This window comes from Anas acuta, chromosome 8 (genome assembly GCF_963932015.1).
Source record: "Anas acuta chromosome 8, bAnaAcu1.1, whole genome shotgun sequence".
In the NCBI taxonomy this organism is placed as follows: Eukaryota; Metazoa; Chordata; class Aves; order Anseriformes; family Anatidae; genus Anas; species Anas acuta.
Window position 1 is genome coordinate 15604246 of NC_088986.1, and position 19608 is coordinate 15623853.

Sequence of the window (19608 nt, forward strand, 5' to 3'; positions counted from 1 at the left end):
GTTCCTTTTCTAATACTAAGTGTGGAGACAGGAGAAATAATGGGGGTGTTTAGGAGTTTGATATTTTTGTTGTCTTTTCAGCTTCTGTATGTGGTAAATGGTTCCATGGTGTGGTTAAATCAGACTGGCTATGAGGATTTGGTTGTTGCAATTAATCCCAGTGTGCCAGAAGATGCCAACATCATCCTGAACACAAAGGTAAGAACATCTCAATTTCCATACATTGATGTAGTTGAGAAATCTTGACTTTTTCTGCTTGTAAAGTAACATGAGTCCCATTCATACAAACAGGACTTTTTCTTTGGCTTTGAATTAATCATGGATGAATCCCATAGTTAGTAAATCAGTCATTTCTAATTTGTCTTGCCATCTATTGCTGTTATAAAGAGCAGTAATTATCTAAAACAGTGCTGTAATAGCCCTGTTTGGAGCCAGCATGAAATTCCTTGAAATAGCTTTCCAAATTGTCTTTATCTAAAGAATGTTCTATGAATGAGTTGATTATACTGATTATACTTCCTTGATTATACTATTAGGTGTCATTAGCTGGCATGCCTCCTGATGTTCCTTCAAAAAAATGTAAAGGATAAAGGAAGGGAAAAAAAAAAAAAAAAAGAGAGAGAGAGAGAGAGAGAGAGAGAGAGAGAAAGCTTAGGTTTAGTAGCATTTCTGGGCTTAACTTTCATTACAATCCATTTAGATGCCTTAATAGGTCAATTCTGCTAGATTAAGATGTTGGCCAGGTTCATAGAACCACAGAATATCCTGAGTTGGAAGGAATTCTGAAGGATCATCAAGTCCGACACCTGGGTCTGCACACAACCACCTCAAAATCAGACCGTACATATGAGAGTGTTGTCCAAATGCATCTTGAATTCCATCAGGCTTGGTGACATGACCACTTCCCTGGGGAGCCTGTTCCAGTGCCTAACCATCCTCTCGGTGAAGAACCCTTCCCTAATATCTAACCTGGGCCTCCCCTGTCCCAGGTCCACACTGTTCTCTTGAGTTCTGTCGCTGTCCCCAGAGAGCAGAGCTCAGAGCCTGCCCCTCTGCTCCCCTCGTGAGGGAGTTTCAGGCCACCATGAGGACTCCCCTCAGCCTGCTCTGATCTGGGATGAACAATACAAGTGACTCTAGACCATTCACTGTCTTTGAAGTGATCCTTTGAACATTCTCTAATAGTTTTATGTCCTTTTTATATTATGGTGCCCCACACTGCACACAGTACTTGTCCTGAGGCCGCACCAGGCAGAGCAGAGCTGGACAGTCCCTTCCCTCAACCAGCTAGCAATGCCATGCTTGATGCACCCCAGGGCTCGGTGACCCTTCTGGCTGCCAGGGCACACTGGTGACTCATATCCAACTTGCTATTGACCAAAACCCCTAGATCCCTGTCTTCAGGGCTGCTCTCTGGTCTCTTTACCCCAGTCTGAACATACAGCTATGGTTTCCCCCTCCCAGGTGCAGAATCCAGTACCTGCTCTTGTTAAACTTCATGCAGCACTGAGCCCTGGGGAACGCCACTAGTGACTGGCCTCCAGCTGAACGACTTGACTCCATTAAGTCAATTTTATTGCTCCATTTTATTGCTATCTCTGATTAAGAGGAGGGTTACAGAACTGCTGAGAGATTCCAAGAACAACAACTTGGGTCTTGGCTTCTTCATTCCTTCTTTTCTTAGTGAAGACTGTAGTATTTTGTGATTTTTGTTATGTACTCAGTTCTGCTTTATTTTACTACTGTTTCTTGAGAAAGGTAAATTATTCATCACATGTACAAACTTTAAATACTAACGTTGATATTAATATTTTATTTTCTTTCACTCTCTAGAGAATGGTTAAAGATGCTTCTAATTATTTGTTTGAAGCTACAAAACATCGATTTTTTTTCAAGTCTGTAAAAATTATAATTCCTAAAACATGGAAGAAAAATAGCAACTATTCAAGATTAAAGACAGAATCATATAACAAGGTATGATTTAGAGAACTATGTATGATTAGAACCACAAAGAAAAGCAAGACTGATAAGTCTACATTATGAATTATGGCAAAATATAGAACAAATTCTTTAAGTGCTTACTCAAAATAAGAGGTAGTGGGAGTGCTGGTAGGATAAAAATATTTGCTGGACTAAATTAATTGAGGAAGAATCACCTAACCCTTCTCTACACCCACACTGTTGGTCTTACCATTTTAGGCAGATGTCATCATAGCAGATCCTTTTCTGAAATATGGAGATGATCCCTATACCTTGCAGTATGAAGGATGTAAGGAGAAAGGACGGTACATCCATTTCACGCCTAACTTCCTGTTAAATGACAGTTTGGTTAACGTTTATGGAGAAAGAGGTAATACTGCTATTTAATGCAACTACCTGCTTTATTGTTAATATGAAATGGACAAGATTTTTCAAAGTGACTAGTGAACTTAGGTATTCCAGTTTGCTTGTCAAAACTAAAAAAACTTGGCGAATTCACCCCTTCTACTCTGCTCTTGTGAGATCCCACCTGGGGTGCTGTCTTCAGCTCTGGGGCCTGCAGAATAAGAAGAATATGGACCTGTTAGTGTGGGTCTAGTGGAAGGCCATGAAGATGATCAGAGGGCTGAAGTGCCTCTCCTGTGAAGACAGGCTTAAGGGAGTTGGGGTTGTTCAGCCTTGAGAAGAAAAGGCCCCAGAGAGACCTTACAGTGGTCTTCCAGTACCTAAAGGGGGCCTACAAGAAAGATGGGGAGGGACTCTTTGTTAGGGAGTGTAGTGGTAGGACAAGAGGTAACAGTTTTAAACTAACAGAGAGTAGATTTAGATTAGATATTAGAGAGAAGTTCCGTACTATGAGTGTGATGAGGCACTGGAACAAGTTTCCCAGAGAATCTCTGGATCCCTGGAAGTACTCAAGGCCAGGCTGGATGGGGCTTTGAGCAACCTGGTCTAGTGGGAAGTGTCCCTGCCCATGGCAAGGGGGCAGAACTAGATGGTCTTTAAGGTCCCTTCTAACCTAAACCATTCTGTGATTCCATGATATTTACCTCTTGAAAAAATATTTTTCCTGTTGCTTAACTCTCACAGTTTTTATTTCTTTATTTATTTGTATTTCTTGAGATAAGAATTATTTGGGTTTGTTAAAAAGAGCAAGAAAAATACTGGGTAAGTTTTAAACAGTTGTATTTTGAATGTGCACATATTACTGCTTTTCAACAGGTAGAGTTTTTGTCCATGAGTGGGCTCACCTTCGCTGGGGGGTGTTCGACGAATATAATAATGATGCACCTTTTTATGTGTCCGCAAATTCTGAAAAAGCAAGTGTTGAAGCAACAAGGTATCATTTTTCATATTTCTGCTTTTACATTTCACTTATAAACATTTTGATAATGTTTGCAATATTCTTGTTGTCTGTGCTGAGCTTGTACTTTGTAGAGTCTCTGTGATCTGTTCATAAGATTAAAAGAAACTGACTCAGCATTGTCTGTTGACTACCTGACCCAGAAAGCAGCAGCTGCCTTCAGTGCTGTTTTGTAACAGGTTCTATGGGTCAGGCTGGATAATATTTTGCTTTGTGTGCAACTGTAAACTTAGTCACCAGTTGTCATAAACATATTTAAGATAATTTTGTTAAATAGCAGTTATTAACAACACTGAAATTCCCTGCTGAAATGTCTGTGATTTTAAATAGCTTCTACAAAGGAGAACAATAACTGAATGGACATAGAGAATTAGTTCAAGCTTTTCTTGGTCAGGCATACCAGTACAGTCTATTGCATTGCAGCTACTAGCAGAATGTCTTTCATTCATAGCCTATGAACATCACAAGAAATTTGTCAACTAATCAGCAAAAGACCACAAGTGTTTTCTGATTATAACCCTTTCTAGATTAGTTTGAGGACTCTTCCAGGCATTGAGACTATCTACCTTTGTTCTTGTGTGGTGTGTAGTACAGTGCTGTGTCAATGGCAATTTGTCTTACAGCAATCAAAATTCAAATAAATAACCTGTTGCAGACTATGTATGTGTTCTTAATCAGCCCTGCCTATCTTATCTTCCCATAGGTGTTCAGCTGGTGTCATAGGTAAGCCTGTGTTCCAAAGCTGCAGTGGAAGCAAGTGTGAGGAAAGAGACTGCAAATATGATGGTCAACTGTATGAAGCTGGATGTAAATTTGTAGCAGATAAAAATCAAAATCACAAATCTTCTATTATGTATATGCAAAGCTTACCTTCTGTAAGTATTACTAGCCTTTTCTGGACTGAGAGTTTAGTAACATTTGGGGTCTAGTCAATTAATGATCAGTTAGGTTACTTTGATTAACTTCTGTCTATTTTAAAGAACGTGGTTCATGCTATAAGTTCTAATAAAATCTATTCAAAAGAGAAGACAAAGCAGTTAGAGAAAGTGATCTGACAGATGTTTCATGTCAATAAGGGTGAGATGTACTGAAATCTCAGCAACCTTCTTGTTCCTTGTTTGGAAAATCTGGTCAACAGGCATAAAAAAGAATCATTCTTGCTAAATGCCTTGCCATAAGATAACTGTAAAGGAGCTAGTTAGCTCTATTGCACTCGTTTGAAGAACAATCTTATAGTTTTTATCTTCTTCTAAGATCCTGTCTGTCCAGGCACCATGACACACAGGACGTTTGTTGGAGAAGAAGACCAATTTGTGGTGTCGCCCACCACAAACTTCATATATTCTTTAATGAGATACTCTTTTATGCTCTAACTGTTGGGTTCAGAATTCTTATTAGTTTCAATCCATCCTTTTAGGTGATTGAATTTTGTGATAATAACTCTCACAATGGTGAGGCTCCAAATATGCAGAATAAGATGTGCAACTACAAAAGCACATGGGAAGTAATAATGGAATCTAAGGATTTTATCAACTCATCTGTTGTAAATGGTTCTGCACCCCCTTTCGAGACTACCTTCAGTCTATTGCAGACCCAAGACAGAGCAGTCGCATTAGTACTGGATGTTTCTGGGAGCATGACATTGGTAAGAAAACAGATTTTATAAACAAGTTTAATTAAAAATTGTAAGAAGCAGAAAAAGTTACCAAATTAAAAATATTTTCTATAGTCTAGCCTATTTTCTATCATCTAACCTACTCCTAAGGAATTGTAGGCATTTCCTTTTTTCATTACCACCATATCATCAAAGAAAAAAAAAAGGGGGGGAGGGACAAAAATCTTTTTTAGGAATGAAGTCATAACATTCGAAGATGGAGTTTGTCTAGTGACAAATTTCCTGGAAACTGTAGTTTGCTACACTTTCATTATATCAGAACATGTTACACATCTCCTGTTTCAGAACTGAGCGTACATATTTACCCTGTGGCAGATAGTTTTAAAATTCTTATTAAAAACAACATAAAAATATTCTATATTTTGTTCATAGTAAAAGCTTTTCAAAGGAGACTGCATTCTAAAAATGTTTCTCTTCACATACAGTATGACCGCATCAAACATCTCTATAAAGCTGCAGAGGTATTTCTGCTCCAAATTATTGAAGTTGGTTCCTGGGTTGGAATTGTCACATTTCATTCTTCTGCATCTATACAAAGTCCGTTGCAACAAATAACCAGTGATGCAGTACGTCAAAATCTTGTTAACAAATTGCCTACAACAGCTGGTGGAGGAACCAATATCTGTTCAGGTGTACGGACAGGACTGCAGGTAAAGTACAATGTGGAAATATCTCCAAGAAGGTATGGAAAATGATGAAAAAGCAAAAAACCATACTTAACAGCTTTCCCCTGAATCCACTGAATGTGGATTTCCTTGGTAATGGTAGAGCTAAAAAAGACATTATGATTATTGAATCTATCAGGAGAAAAATTGGTATATAAAGTATTTGGTTGTGATGCTCTTGTTTGAAAAAGGATATTGAAAAATAAGATCAGATTGCAAAGTGAAGTTCAAGAATAATCAAATTTCGGAAAACTGAATCTCTAGTTGGAAATGTACAAAGCTTATTCTATTTAGGTTATGCAAGAGTGAGTAAGTTAAGAGATTATTTCTACTTGAATGACTTGTAATGGAAGGAAATGACTGGGAGATGAGTGGTTAGAAAGCTGCCTGGCAGAGAAGGACCTGGGAGTAATTGGTGCATAGTCGGCTGGATATGAACCAGCAGAGTGCTCAGGTGGCCAAGAAGGCCAACGGCATCCTGGCTTGTATAAGAAACAGTGTGGCCAGCAGGTGTAGGGAAGTGATCATCCCCCTGTACTCAGCTCTGGTGAGGCCGCACCTCAAGTACTGTGTTCAGTTTTGGGCCCCTCGCTACAAGAAGGACATCGAGGTGCTCAAAAGAGTCCAGAGAAGGGCGATGAAGCTGGTGAGGGGTCTGGAGAACAAGTCTTATGAGGAGTGGCTGAGGGAGCTGGGCTTGTTCAGCCTAGAAAAGAGGAGGCTCAGAGTCGACCTTATCACACTCTACAGGTACCTGAAAGGAGGCTGTAGCGAGGTGCATTCTCCCACGTGCCTGGTGACAGGATGAGGGGGAGTGGGCTACAGTTGTGCCAGGGGAGACTTAGGTTGGATATTATGAAGAACTTCTTTACTGAGAGGGTTGTGAGGCATTGGAATGGGCTGCCCAGGGAAGTGATGGAGTCACCATCCCTGGAGGTCTTTAAAAGACTTTTAGGTGTAGAGCTTAGCGATATGGTTTAGTGGAGAACTGGTTAGTGTTAGGTCAGAGGTTGGACTAGGTGATCTTGGAAATCTCTTCCAATGTAGGTGATTCTGTGAAATATGGAGTACTGCAGTCAAAACTCTGAAACGCCTGGACAAACTCACAGGCAGGTCACATTGCTGGGTGTATACCCAGAGGAAAGTTTGCAGACCAGCATGACAGTGGACATCCGATATACCGGACATCTTCAAGATTTATTTTTTTTCTAGCAAAATGTGGACTGAGAAAACACAAGGGATCTGGCTAATGAATCATGATAAGCATATGGAGTAAAGAAGTGTTGACATGGGAAGATACGCAGTAGTGGTATTCTTAATTCCTAGGGCTCACTAGTCATGAATCAAGCCCCTAAATTGTGAAATCACATACAAATCATGAGAATGGGAAACAGTAATGAATAGACACTATTATTTGTTTGCCTGTTTTACTTTCTTAGGCTGGCAATGTTTGAAATCCCAGATGCCATTAATTCAGATGCAAAACTGAAAACAAGTAGCAATGTATAGGAAACAGGAAGGAAGACAAAAATTATTCAGAGAACAATGAGACTGCTGAGGTAGCTGAGAGCCCAGGGCAGAGAGGAGGGTTGGGACAGGGGTTCACAACACAGATGAGCAACCAAAGTGGGATGTAACAACCAAGACAGAGGCCTCCTGGTGGGCAATCCCTACCACTTTCAGCCCACCTTCACTTAACACAGACATCCTCATGGGTTTGTACTTTTCCTTCTTCACTCTGAAATGTTGCTTAGAGAATAAAGATGAATAATTTCAGGCAGCAGACACAAATTTTTAAAAATCCCTTCCATAAAACAGCAAAGCATATGCAGGCAGAATGTTTCTGACATATTCAGCCAGGGGCAAGTGTCTTCCCTGAATAGAATAGAATAGTTCAGTTTGAAGGGACTTCTCTTAAATATTTCTTATTTATAATTTAACACTTGCTAATCTAAGCAAGTAGAGGTTGCAAATTCAATTGCAATAATATTAGAAGTTAACGTGGTACTTCTAAATGCATAGGTTATTTGTGCTCTGGGATATGCTAGTGTTTAAAAGTTATTCTGCAGTTCGTATCTCAAATTCTTGTCTCAATGCAGATTATTAAAAATCAAGTCCATGTAACGTATGGTTCAGAAATTGTGCTACTGACAGATGGAGAGGATTCAGGTATGTCAGCTTGCCGGGATGAAGTGAAACAAAGTGGAGCAATAATTCATACCATTGCACTGGGTTCTTCAGCAGCCAAAGAATTAGAAGAATTTTCAAACATAACAGGTACATTTTCTAAATACACTGTTTCTTTGCCATTCATGTAGAAGTACGAAGATACCAAAGCATGGTGATTCTTTGGTCTGGAAAAAATAAATACATTTGACTTGTAATAAATTTAAAACAAGTCTAATTAAAAAAATCTGATTTTCATAATGGGCTTTTTTAATGCAAACAAGCAAAACTCTTTTATATTCACAGTTTAGTGTTAATATCTATCTTGATTTTAAAAATACAATAACGTGATAATACCATATTATTAAGGAGATGGAATTATGATATTCTCATATAGCGTGTAAGAAGTAGTGTTCTGCAATTACTATAATATTATTTCTGGCATAACATGCAATGACTAGTACACTCTGCATTCTTCAACTTTTAAGCTTTTGGTTTGTTGTTTGTTTGTTTTGCTATGTACATAACAAAAATTTTATCCATTTGCTGCAGCTGAAGTGAACTAGTGTAAATGCTGTGACTGTGCTTGTCATTAGCCAGCAGAGCTGTCAGCTGAGCTGGAGCTACATAGTTAATTCTAAAACAACCATTTAAAACTATACATAGGGGTGTTGCTTCATGTTACAGTAGCTGAAAATGCTATGGAAGAGTCCTAGTGTAGATCTAAAAAGCAATCTGACTTCAAACAAGTCTGGTGAATAAACACTCTTATTTGAGAGATGCACATACTCTGCATTTTCAGGGCTCAGTACTGCAGTCACTTCCTGACACTGGGGGGAGGAGAGAGTTAAGATATGGCTCCAAATCCAGAAGTACTAGGAAAATTCTAAAAATGCTGTATGTGATGTTTTGCTGCAGGGAGTGATATTTAGGCAAACTATGTTAATGAGAGATAAAAATGACTCAATCACTCAAACCAAAATAGATTTTTACATGAATTTACTATAATAGGTGTTTTATCGCATTAATAAAAAGATGCATTTCATTTTTTCATTTATTAATAAATTGGCTATTTCACTAAAACATTTGGTACTAGTAGTCACATAAAAACTATCATTTTTAGAGCATAAATTAGTATTACTAAATCTTTCACTCTTATCTTTCAGGAGGTTTACAACTTTATGCTATAGATGAAGTCCTCCCCAGTAAACTAATTGAGGCGTTCAGTGCGATTACATCAGGAAGTGGAGATATTTCTCAACAGTCTATTCAGGTCTGAATTTCAAAAACTTCTTTTTCCTTCTATGTTTCTAGTTGATCAACAAATGAATGAATTTAGATGATAATGTTTCTAATTGATAATGGCTCAATTTGGGAATACGATCAAATACAATATTTAGTGGTCCACTACAGTTACAGTGAAATAAATTATGTATTATTCCATCAAATCAAGATTTTTTTTTTTCTCGTGTTTGTCCAGATCTGAGGGACTTCAATAGAAAAAAGCAAGCAGAGCTCAAGCAGAACTCTCCCAGGATGTTTAGTTCACTCTTATATGAAATGTTAACTTTTAGAGCATTTTAGCAGTCTAGTCCAAATGATTAAGGTACAGCTAAAATAGGGCTTCTCTACTAAATCATATGTAACATTTTAATGTATACTCTTTTAGACTTTTCAACTGGGCCAAATGTTAATCAGAATTTAACAACTCATTCATCACCTTGTTAATATTCTAACATAATATTAAAACATTTTATCTGAAATATGCCACTGCAAAGATAGCTAGATTATAAGCATCCATCAATGTTGATTTAAAAAGCAGGTGTTTTTTAATTGTTTTATTGCCTTGAATTGACTCTTCTGCCCCACCTAAGCAGCAGAAAACAAAATTAAGTTCATGACAAGCTATTTTCTTAATGTAGACTTTATCATTCTTAATATAAAAGTGAGGAAATTATGCAAAATTATTATAATACAGAAAATCTTGTGTACTTCTCTTTTCTATATGTTTTACTCTGTTCTACTTTAATTTCTGTCTTTCCTATTACCTGTAAGCTGTATAGTCATATGTGGAGGCACTTTTTTTCTCTCTTCTAAAAATGTGAAGGACTGACAAAGTACAGTGGAAATACAACTTAATGGCACAATGCTTTGGATAGCTAGATAAAATTAAATACAGATATGAAGGACTTACTGCAACTTATTCTGTTTACCATAATTTTATACTTAAAATCAATGTTACTATGCAAGCAGTCATTTCAGAAAACTTCAGAAAGCATTCTTATTCATTCAATAGTTATGCCAAATTACTCTTAATTTTCCAGTTGCTTCCAATGCTTCTTTACTGAATAGCAATGACATGTATTTTATTTCTCTAACAGCTTGAAAGCAAACAGATAGACGTTAAATCTTCTGAATGGATTAATAGTACTGTGACCATTGACAAAACTGTGGGAAATGACACTTTCTTCGTCATTGCATGGAGTGCCACGAAGCCATTTTTCTTTCTGAGGGACCCTAATGGAAAAGAGTATGGAAGCTCAGACTTTACATTAGATAATTTAAACTCAAAAGCAGCTAGACTTGGTATAAACGGCACTGCAGAGGTAAAGGCTGAATGTTTTCTTTTATTTTCTGAATTAATATTTCCTATACACTAGCATACTACTTTTCTTTAATGGTCATTGTTTTGTTTGTTGTTTACTATTATTTTGTAAGGGAAACAATGACCCTGTTAGAGCATGAAGATTTTTTGCATTTTTTAAAACATATTTTTGTATTTTATTTGCAGGTCGGAGATTGGCATTACTATATTAAAAATGAGGGTACAACAGCTCAGTATGTATCAGTAACAGTTACCTCTCGAGCAGCATCTTCTGTTGTTCCTCCTGTGAACGTAGTAGCTTACATGAAGAAGGCAAACATCGCACCGAATCCAGTTGTTGTTTATGCAGAGGTTAGCCAAGGGTTCTTGCCTGTTCTTGGTGCAAATGTGATAGCTACCATAGAGAAGGATGGTGCTGCACCAGTAAGCCTTGAACTTCTTGATAATGGTGCAGGTAAGGTTCCATATACACAGTAAAAACCTTTGCATTTATGCATTTTGGAATACAAATCTGTGTGTTCTCTTCAGACTTACCATTAAGGACTGAGTAATGTCTATGCCCTAAACCAGGGTGCATAAATAAGATTTCAATGGGTTATCCTGTGTTAAACACCATCTGTCTTCTGAACCTGTGAGGTTAATCTTGTACTGCTGCTAGGATTTAGAATAGCTTGGATGCCACCAGCAGACCATCTACTGCAGTCAGTCAGGTACAGCTGTACAAGTTCGCTTAGAGAAAGAACCTTGTCTTGATGAACTCCTGGCCAAAGGTTATATTATGCTGGTTTTTGTTTTGTTTTTCAATTTAAAGGTGTTTTATCTATTAGATGGTCAGTAAGAATTAAGTTGGTGGTTACAGATAGTAGCAAGAGATTTACCTAATTAGGTAAAATTACCTAAAGGTGTCAATACCAAATGGTTCTTTTAAGCAAAATACATTATAAATTCAGTTTATTATAATGGGACAATGCCTGTTTTTAAAGATGTCCACATTATCAAAACATTGCCAGGTTTTCTGCATAATAATGTTCAGGTTTTATATTCGTGTATGAATAGCAAAAATAACCTGTTTAACAGCAGGTATTTTGTTCTAGATATTAATTCTCAATAATTTTATACCAAGGTGCTGACACAGTCAAGAATGATGGAGTCTACTCAAGGTACTTTACTTCTTTAAAAGGCATTGGAAGGTACAGTCTGAGAGTCAGTGCCCAAGGAAGAAATACAACTGTCAGACTTGGCCTTAGGCAAAATCGAGCCTTGTATGTACCAGGTTATATAGAAAATGGTAAGAACTCTTATGAAATAGACAATTATTCGCATGATTCCAGGCAGGGAGGTGGGTTGTCTAAAAGTGAAGCAAATGTGATCGTTTAGTTTCACAAAATGATATTTGATCTTAATTCTTCTTGAGATTTTTAAATGGGGCTTTGGGGTAAATATGTTCAACATGCAACATTTGTAAGCAAGTTAATGTTAGTAGGAAACATAGCTCTTGTATTCTCTGGATTTTTTTTAAGTGCTTTTCATCTTAATGCTGAAGATACGTTAGCTGTTGCAATTTAATATTCACATACACACACAGTGAAATTTAGAAGAATTGATATAAAAAAGTCTAAAAACCTCACTGTATGGCCTATAAAACAGGAATACCCCTAAAGCCTGAAATATGTAGAAAGAGATAGGAAAAAATGACCTTGTTACAGTGATTATTCACCAACATCTGCAACTTGTTTTTCTGATAGTCATTTTTTTGTCTTTAGCTCACCCACTTTCTACTAAATTTGAATAGGCTAAAGAAAAATTATAGGATGAGAAGAGATAATAAGATACAGTAAAAATAAAAAGAAATGTAGTTTGTAGTTTTGTCACGGTGGAAGCTGAAAATTCTTTCAAACAGGTAAAATTCAGATGAATGTTCCAAGACCTGAAGTTGCTGATGAAGACATCCAAGCCAAGCTGGGAAGTTTCAGCAGAACTTCAACAACTTCTCTTGTACTGGATAGCATTCCAACAGTAAAGTTACCACCCTGTAAAGTTACAGACCTTGATGCTCATATAGAAAATGAAACAGTAATCTTGTCTTGGACAGCTCCAGGAGATGACTTGGACATCGGAAAAGGTGAGTTAGACACTTTGTGTGATGTGATGGATCCTTCTGTCTGATAAGGCATGCCTTGAAGACCACCAAACAAACATATGTCCCACTTGAAAATGGAACAAACAGAAAGTTACCCTATTGCATGATACTTTAGTTGTACTTAATTTTTCACATAAAAAAAAAGAAAGAAATAATGTTATAAAAATATTATATGAGAATTCTATAAAAGTAAGAATGTTTTGTATATATATATATAAAAGCAAATTAAAATACAGCAAGATCCTGTATTGGTATGGAGCTGATAACACATTTCTCTAATATCTAAACAGGGAAAGAGATATTCATAAGAAGAAGAGATAGGGAGGAGGGGCAAGTCTTGAAAAGCTACAACCTTGACACAGAAACAGCAGAACCTCCAAAATTAGACAAACGCATGTATAGCAATGTAACTACGGGTTCTCTCATTACACAAATGGGAGATTCTTTCTGTGTCTTTCCCAGTTTTTGGTATCAAAGCCTCATGCTGTGAGAGAGAATATAGACTATGTGCAAGGCCCACCTCTTCTGTATACACATATTTTAATTGCTGTTTCACCTTGTGTTTGGACAGCAGAGCTTCTCATTCAACTGCATTTTGCATAGTCCACACAGAGCTAAGAGTGTTGATGAAACTATTTTTAAGGCTATTGAAAAGAAAGAGTTCCCAGATTTGGGAACAACAGATACCAAATGCTGCAAAGTAAGGGTTAACAGCAATCCTAAATCAGCACCTCCTCCCACCACCCCACCCCCCAGTGCTGCTGAGCAATACAGTCAGTAGTAAAACAGGAATTAGCAGCAGTTTTTAAAAACAAACAAACAACAACAACAACAACAAAAAAACAACAGCTCTAGAAGTCCTATACCATCACCACAAGCAGATATATTAAAGCATGTATATTAATTTGTTGTTATGCATGTTCTTTTCTTCCCTAGCTGTCCAATACATAATAAAAAGCAGTGAAAATCTTCTGGTCCTAAAAGATGAATTTGATAATGCTACTTCTGTCAATTCCTCTGATCTCACACCTCAGGAAGCTGGAAGCACAGAAACATTTAAATTTAAACCAGAAAATTTGAGAATAGAAAATGGTACCATAATCTACATCGCCATGCGTGCTGTTGATAATGACAGCTTGACTTCAGACATATCTAACATAGCAAAAGCCACATGGTACATCCCTCCAAAAGCATCTGAGCCTTCAGATGGTGGAGGCAGCAGCGGCGGCGTTAACATTACACTAATAGTGGCAATTGTAGCTGGATGTGTTGTAGTTGTCTGTATTATTGTAAGTTCATCTGTCTGTATTGTACAAAAACAAAGGAGAACAAGGAATCCTGCAATCAGAATATGACAGTATCTGTAAAATAAAACAATAATAAAGGAATTTACTGTAATTTTTGCCATACATAAATTTTAAAGCAGGAAAAGGTATTTTTATATTCAAAAGTGCACTTATGTACCTCTCTTTTTGGTTGCATTATAGATGCAGATTTTCAAAAGCATGTCTTAAATTCAAGTACATGTACTTTGTTTCTATGTGATATAAATTCTTAACTCTTCTCTTGCAAGATCTTTACAATATAGTGTGTGGTGTTTTGTTTTGTGTCTTAAATAAAGAAAGTAAAGGAAAATAATGTGTTCCTTATTTTTATGTTCCACATAAGTCAAGGAAAGTTGGGAAAAGAGGCCAGAAAGATCTTCAAGTAGTGCAGTAAGATTTCCTATGTATCGTCCACAAGTTTTTACTTAGATTTAGTGAGCCAAGAACAAAAATATATATTTCCAGGCAGTTTATTTAAAAAATAAAGTTAAGTGTATATTTACAGGCCTCCCAGGAGAGTTAAGTATATAAATACTTCCAGAATGAGAGTAAATTCAAAGAAGCACATGGAAAATGTTCCTCTGAGACTAAACAGAGCTACAACTTAGGAGCAGCTAGGACATACCATTGTATAACAAGAGGTAACTTAGAAGCTGTTAATGGAGAAGGTGTGGGAGGGAGGCAGGAGATCTCTACAACTCTCTCTCAGGTTGCTGAGTAGCAAATTAGTAATAACCGTCTCAAACGAGAATGCTTCAGGCTTCTTAATTGCCAGGTGCTTTTTCACCTCTGCCTACTGGGAGAAATGTACTGATAATAACGAAAAACAAACAGTAAATCAACACTCACATTATAATTCACAGTCCAGCATTACCCAGTCAACACACCATGTCTTGCAAACATGAGTATTTTCATCTACAAGCATGATTCTATTATCTATCTAAATTGTATCTATTAACACAATTTACATTTTGAAAGCACAAACTTTGTAATATTTTAATAGATTTCTCTACCTTTCCTTTGCTACTTCTGTACTTTCCACAAGTTCTGCTTTTTCTTTACCTAGATGCCCTTTTTTTTTTTGTGTGTGTGTGGGTTTCTGTAACTCTATGTAGTATTGTCTCTTAATGAGTCTTATTACTGGACATATTTTCAGATTTAAATTCTATTTCCTCAAGAAATAACAAATGTTGCAATTTCTTTTAATATCAAGACAGTAATAGCTGTCATATTTTAGAGAAGGGAGACTCCTTTGGAGAAGAGAGTCAGAAACCAAAGGCCTATTTGAGGATATCTGTTCTCCTGATTCAAAGATCAAAACCAAAATTCCTTTAAGTGGTATATTCTTTATTGCAGCGCTGGATGCATGGGGGATCTCTCCACCTATCGTGCATACCCAAAGCAGAAAGCAGTCTTGAATTTATACAATCTATCAATATTCTACAAGCGCCTATACATATGCATTACCTATCCCCGCCTTCCCTCGCTTCTCATGCTAATTAGCCTTTTGGCACCTTGCGCCTGCGTAGAGCCTCCCAAGAATTGTGGGCAGGGGTCTTTGGGACGTGGGCAGGGGTCTTTGGGAGGAAGACCCCGAGTCTTCCTCACAGTGTACTTTTCACCTTTGGTCAGGAATCTGCTGAATTGGCACGTTTCTTAATTGCGAGAGCTGGTTGTTGCCAATTCTTCCGTTTGTTGTATCTTTATAATGAATTCCAATGTCCAGTTTTGAGATTTATAGTCCTTACGTTTGTTTCTCTGTCCGTCTGCCGCTTCCTTATCATGAGTTCCAGTGTCTTGTTTCGAGATATACAGTCCATGTCTGGGGATTGTCCTTGCCTCCCCAATGCCTCCCCAATACCTCCTTAATCACTCCCTAGTAGCTTTTAGGTCACCGAATGTCCACTTTTTCAGATGTTTCTCCTTCTGGTTTCTTCTCAAGTGTCTTCTCATTCTCTGAAGTATTTCTGTGACAACTGCGTATAAGTTTTTTGGTAGGAACTACATCGTACAATCAGAATAAATGGTTTGCAGCACTGTTCCTGGAACTGTTTTCTACCATTATGTAAAAATGCGACAGACCTAAGATAAACACTCTCGGTGATCCAGGTCAACCCACGCGTTACTCCGAAGACACCCAACCCTACCTGCTTAGTGAGCAGAGCTGCATTACGTGTGGTGACACTGACATCTAGTGGGCTCCACCAACACTTCCAGTTTTCCCAAATGTTCCAAAAATGTTTAGATAAAGCATCTCTCTCCGGGATACTATGACCTTAATATAAAAGCGTATTTGAAAGTACAATCAAATATGATTAACCCAAGGTTGAATTTAGTACTTAAGCCTGGCTCCTGCTAGAAGAGCATGAAAAGCATTCATTTGAATTAGGGTCTTCCTTTTATAGGGAAATATCTGAAGATCTTTGTTTATGTATTTGAGGATTCCGCACACCCCAGAACATCTCCGCAAAGGGCAGACAAATTTTTCTCTTTCATGTTTCCTGCCGAGCAAGTGCAAAATGACAGGGTAGGATTGTTTTTACTAATTTCAGTTATTAATTTACACCAACTGTGTGTATACACTAAAGCTACATGAGTTGGGGTACCAGTCCCTGATGCAACTGCCACACAAGTTTAGACTAGCTAGAAAAGATGTTCTTGTTAAAGTCAAAACCATATCAGCTTTGTTCCTAAGTATGGTCTTCCCAATGCTTTTAAAATAATTTTGGCTTCCTATACAGAGCTTTTCTAGCAGTAGACTTCCAGAGAAGATTTGTTGAATTATTCCTGTACCACATGTGGAAAAACTGTAGTACCAAGTGTTAAAGTGACTTTCCCACAGGCATCAGCAGGGAAAGGGTAGAGCTGCAAATATATATCCTGCCATAAGACTAATATTACACAGTAAAATGAAGAAACCCTAACATTTTCACTTTAATTTCTATTTCCATACGGGTCAGTTCTGGCCTATATAATTCTCCGTACAATCTTCTTCCAAGTATTTTTTTTTTTTTTTCTAAAATAGACAACCGGGCAATGGGACCAAATTACTATCTTGCCTGAGTATCAAACTAACCCACTATGGCTCCAGGAAGTATGAAACTGCGAGGACAAAGATCACAAAAACAACACGTGATTGACACAGTCCAGAAACTTTAGGACCTTGGCCTACTGAATGTTTTGCCAGTTGCTGTATGCAGTTCTAGTACAATCCAGTCAACGTGCTCAGGAGAAGCACAGCAACAGCTGTCATGAGGATCAGTGGAAGAGGGCACTAATATGAAAAGGAGCATTAATTCTCATTCAGATAGCTGTAGTTTCTGGATGGAAGCATGGTGTTGAGAACAGCCGCTTACTGGTTCTGTCAAATCCAGTCCCTGGATTTTTCATGAAAGACTGATTGTACAGGGGCCAGGCAGCTGGCACTACTGATTTTATAATCTTTGCCCAGTTATTATCAAACTAATCTCACAGTTGTTAATATTGACACAGAAGCTGTAGACTCGTACACAAAAGCATGCTTTTACCTATCTTAGTAAAATAAGCTTTGACTTTTAAACAGAGGGAAAACATCATCATGTTTCTTTAAAATGGCACAATCTACTCCTTTTATTTATTTATTTATTTTCATATTTTAACTACATTACATCAATTAATGTTAAATTAAATTTACCTTCAGATTTTCATGCATGTATATTTTGCAAGTCTGGTGCAAGGATTGCTGCTATTCTTCAGAATATTAGTTGATGATTTGCAGAGGTGTGACTCGTAGCACACTGCCAGTACTCACTCTTAATTTCCAGCTGTTTAACTGTATTCAAAAAAGACAAAAATATGAATAAATATTCATAAAATTGCTCTTTTATGCAAATTTATGCTGCAGTTGAATAGTCACGAGTAGGAAGGGAAATAGCATATACACACACATGACCCATGTAACTCAACATATTGTACAACTAAGAATATGTGAATTCTAGCATGAGTTCTACATTATTGGGATTATAAATACTACCAAAATGTGTTTATTTTAAGGCATTTTCACTGTGATATAAACTGACTATGGATGCATTTGGGGGCCATTTTTGTTAAATGTTTGACTCCACAGCCTTAAGTTTAAACACTACCCTCCCATAAAGTCAGAACATAGGGTTTTTAAAAGTGACAATCCCTGCCGTTTACCCTACACTTCTGAAGGGGGATACTGTTCCTCCAGCACAGGTGGAAGAAGTAAACATGCTGACTCCTCAGCTGTTTGCAGCTGATTTTAGCAGAACTAGCTAGTGTATCTCTACATGCCATACATTCTTTCAATATCCCTTTAGAGCTCTCTAGGTCAGTATCTAGTTCACAACAAAGTCTGCACACAAGGTATGGCTCTCCTCGCCTGAACTAGATATGTTAGTTTAAGCAGTTTTTGTCCTGAACACTAGATCACAGGCTTATGGGGTATGGAGAAGGAGAATTTCAAGAAAGGGAATAACTCAGTAGTGTCTTTCAGGAGTACGAAAAACCTATGGAATTCAGGCAACATGGAGTTCCACGTTGTGATCCAATAACTGAATTTAGTCTTATACTATTGTAAGATAAAATGGGGAAAAATATCCAGATTAGGACTGACTTATATGAAATATATAAATATTCACTAAAACAGATCTTCCTCTTTGATAAGTGTAGTAACCATTAGCCAAAGAGTTATTTTCTCCCTCTCATTCACACTCCAACTGCTTAAACATCCATGAAAAGAGGAAGGATGTTGAAAGGGGGAACTGAAAATAACATTCAATGCCCCACATAAGCGAAACAGCCCATCTGCTAAAGGTGGAAGTACTGTCTATATAAGTCACAGCCCTAAGAAGTGGGGCTGTTGTGTTTAGCACTCCCTAGGAAAGAAACAATTAAAAGTAGGTATTCCAAAGCCTACACGAGTGCTCTAACCCTTGGGGGCTTAATAGATCAGAGTCTTCCTCCCCTTCCAAGGAAAAGAGAGGTATCTCCCCATTTTCTGAAGAAAAGAGGTGAGTGTCAAGGCTGTCAATATGCCATAGAGGGCAGCACTTTCCTCTCTGGTTGGTGAGGCCTGTACGCCATGGGCAGCAACAGGGTGCAAGTTTCAGGGAAGAATCAGCAGTATTTTGTTCTGGCCAGAGCTAGACCACGTCGGCTTTTGTGAACTCCTGCCTGAACACACCACTTGTCACAGGCATTCCTGGGATACCTCTTTCATGAGGTGATGCTTCTGCCTCAGGGTCAGGCACCCCTGCACTCAGTTGTTTGGCATCTCTGTCTTGTTGTGGGACACCACTGGGAGCTATTGGCAACACCAATGAAGGCTATGAAAATAAATAATTACATTGGTGTCTCCAAATGTAAAATCTTTGATGGTACTGTCTTTTCACACATTGCACGCTGATACCACAAGACATACTAACCAGTTCTTACGCGACCACCTAGAGCACAGCACTGTCTCCAACACTAGAGACTCCTGAGACCTTATTATGCTTGTAGAACTTCTTTAAGCAATGGAAACAAACATGCCACATACTTTTTGTATATAAACAGTTACACACATAAGTGTCTATTATATAAGTGACACCATAAAAGCTGAAACTGGTAGAACATGCTCAGGTAAACGCATGCTTACAGTAACTTCCAGGTCCTCTCCTTAGCAGCAGTGCTATGGGTACAATGG

General features: G+C 37.7%; 1 protein-coding gene across 1 annotated transcript; it reads left to right on the forward strand.

The window, feature by feature from the left end:
• CLCA4 (chloride channel accessory 4) lies at positions 1-14232 on the forward strand. The gene is made up of 14 exons (XM_068690515.1): positions 1-198; positions 1834-1974; positions 2200-2350; positions 3202-3319; positions 4047-4218; positions 4761-4988; positions 5444-5668; positions 7783-7960; positions 9016-9122; positions 10231-10455; positions 10641-10908; positions 11578-11742; positions 12355-12576; positions 13531-14232. The coding sequence occupies exons 1-14, from the start codon at positions 40-42 to the stop codon at positions 13947-13949; spliced, it is 2778 nt and encodes a 925-aa protein (XP_068546616.1). The 5' UTR covers positions 1-39; the 3' UTR covers positions 13950-14232.
• Positions 14233-19608: the final 5376 nt, after the last annotated feature.

Coding starts and splice junctions, on each gene's coding strand:
- CLCA4 (XM_068690515.1), top strand. CDS start 40: ATGGGGGTGTTTAGGAGTTTGATATTTTTGTTGTCTTTTCAGCTTCTG. Junction 199..1,833: donor ACATCATCCTGAACACAAAG/GTAAGAACATCT, acceptor TTCACTCTCTAG/AGAATGGTTAAAGATGCTTC. Junction 4,989..5,443: donor TTTCTGGGAGCATGACATTG/GTAAGAAAACAG, acceptor CTTCACATACAG/TATGACCGCATCAAACATCT.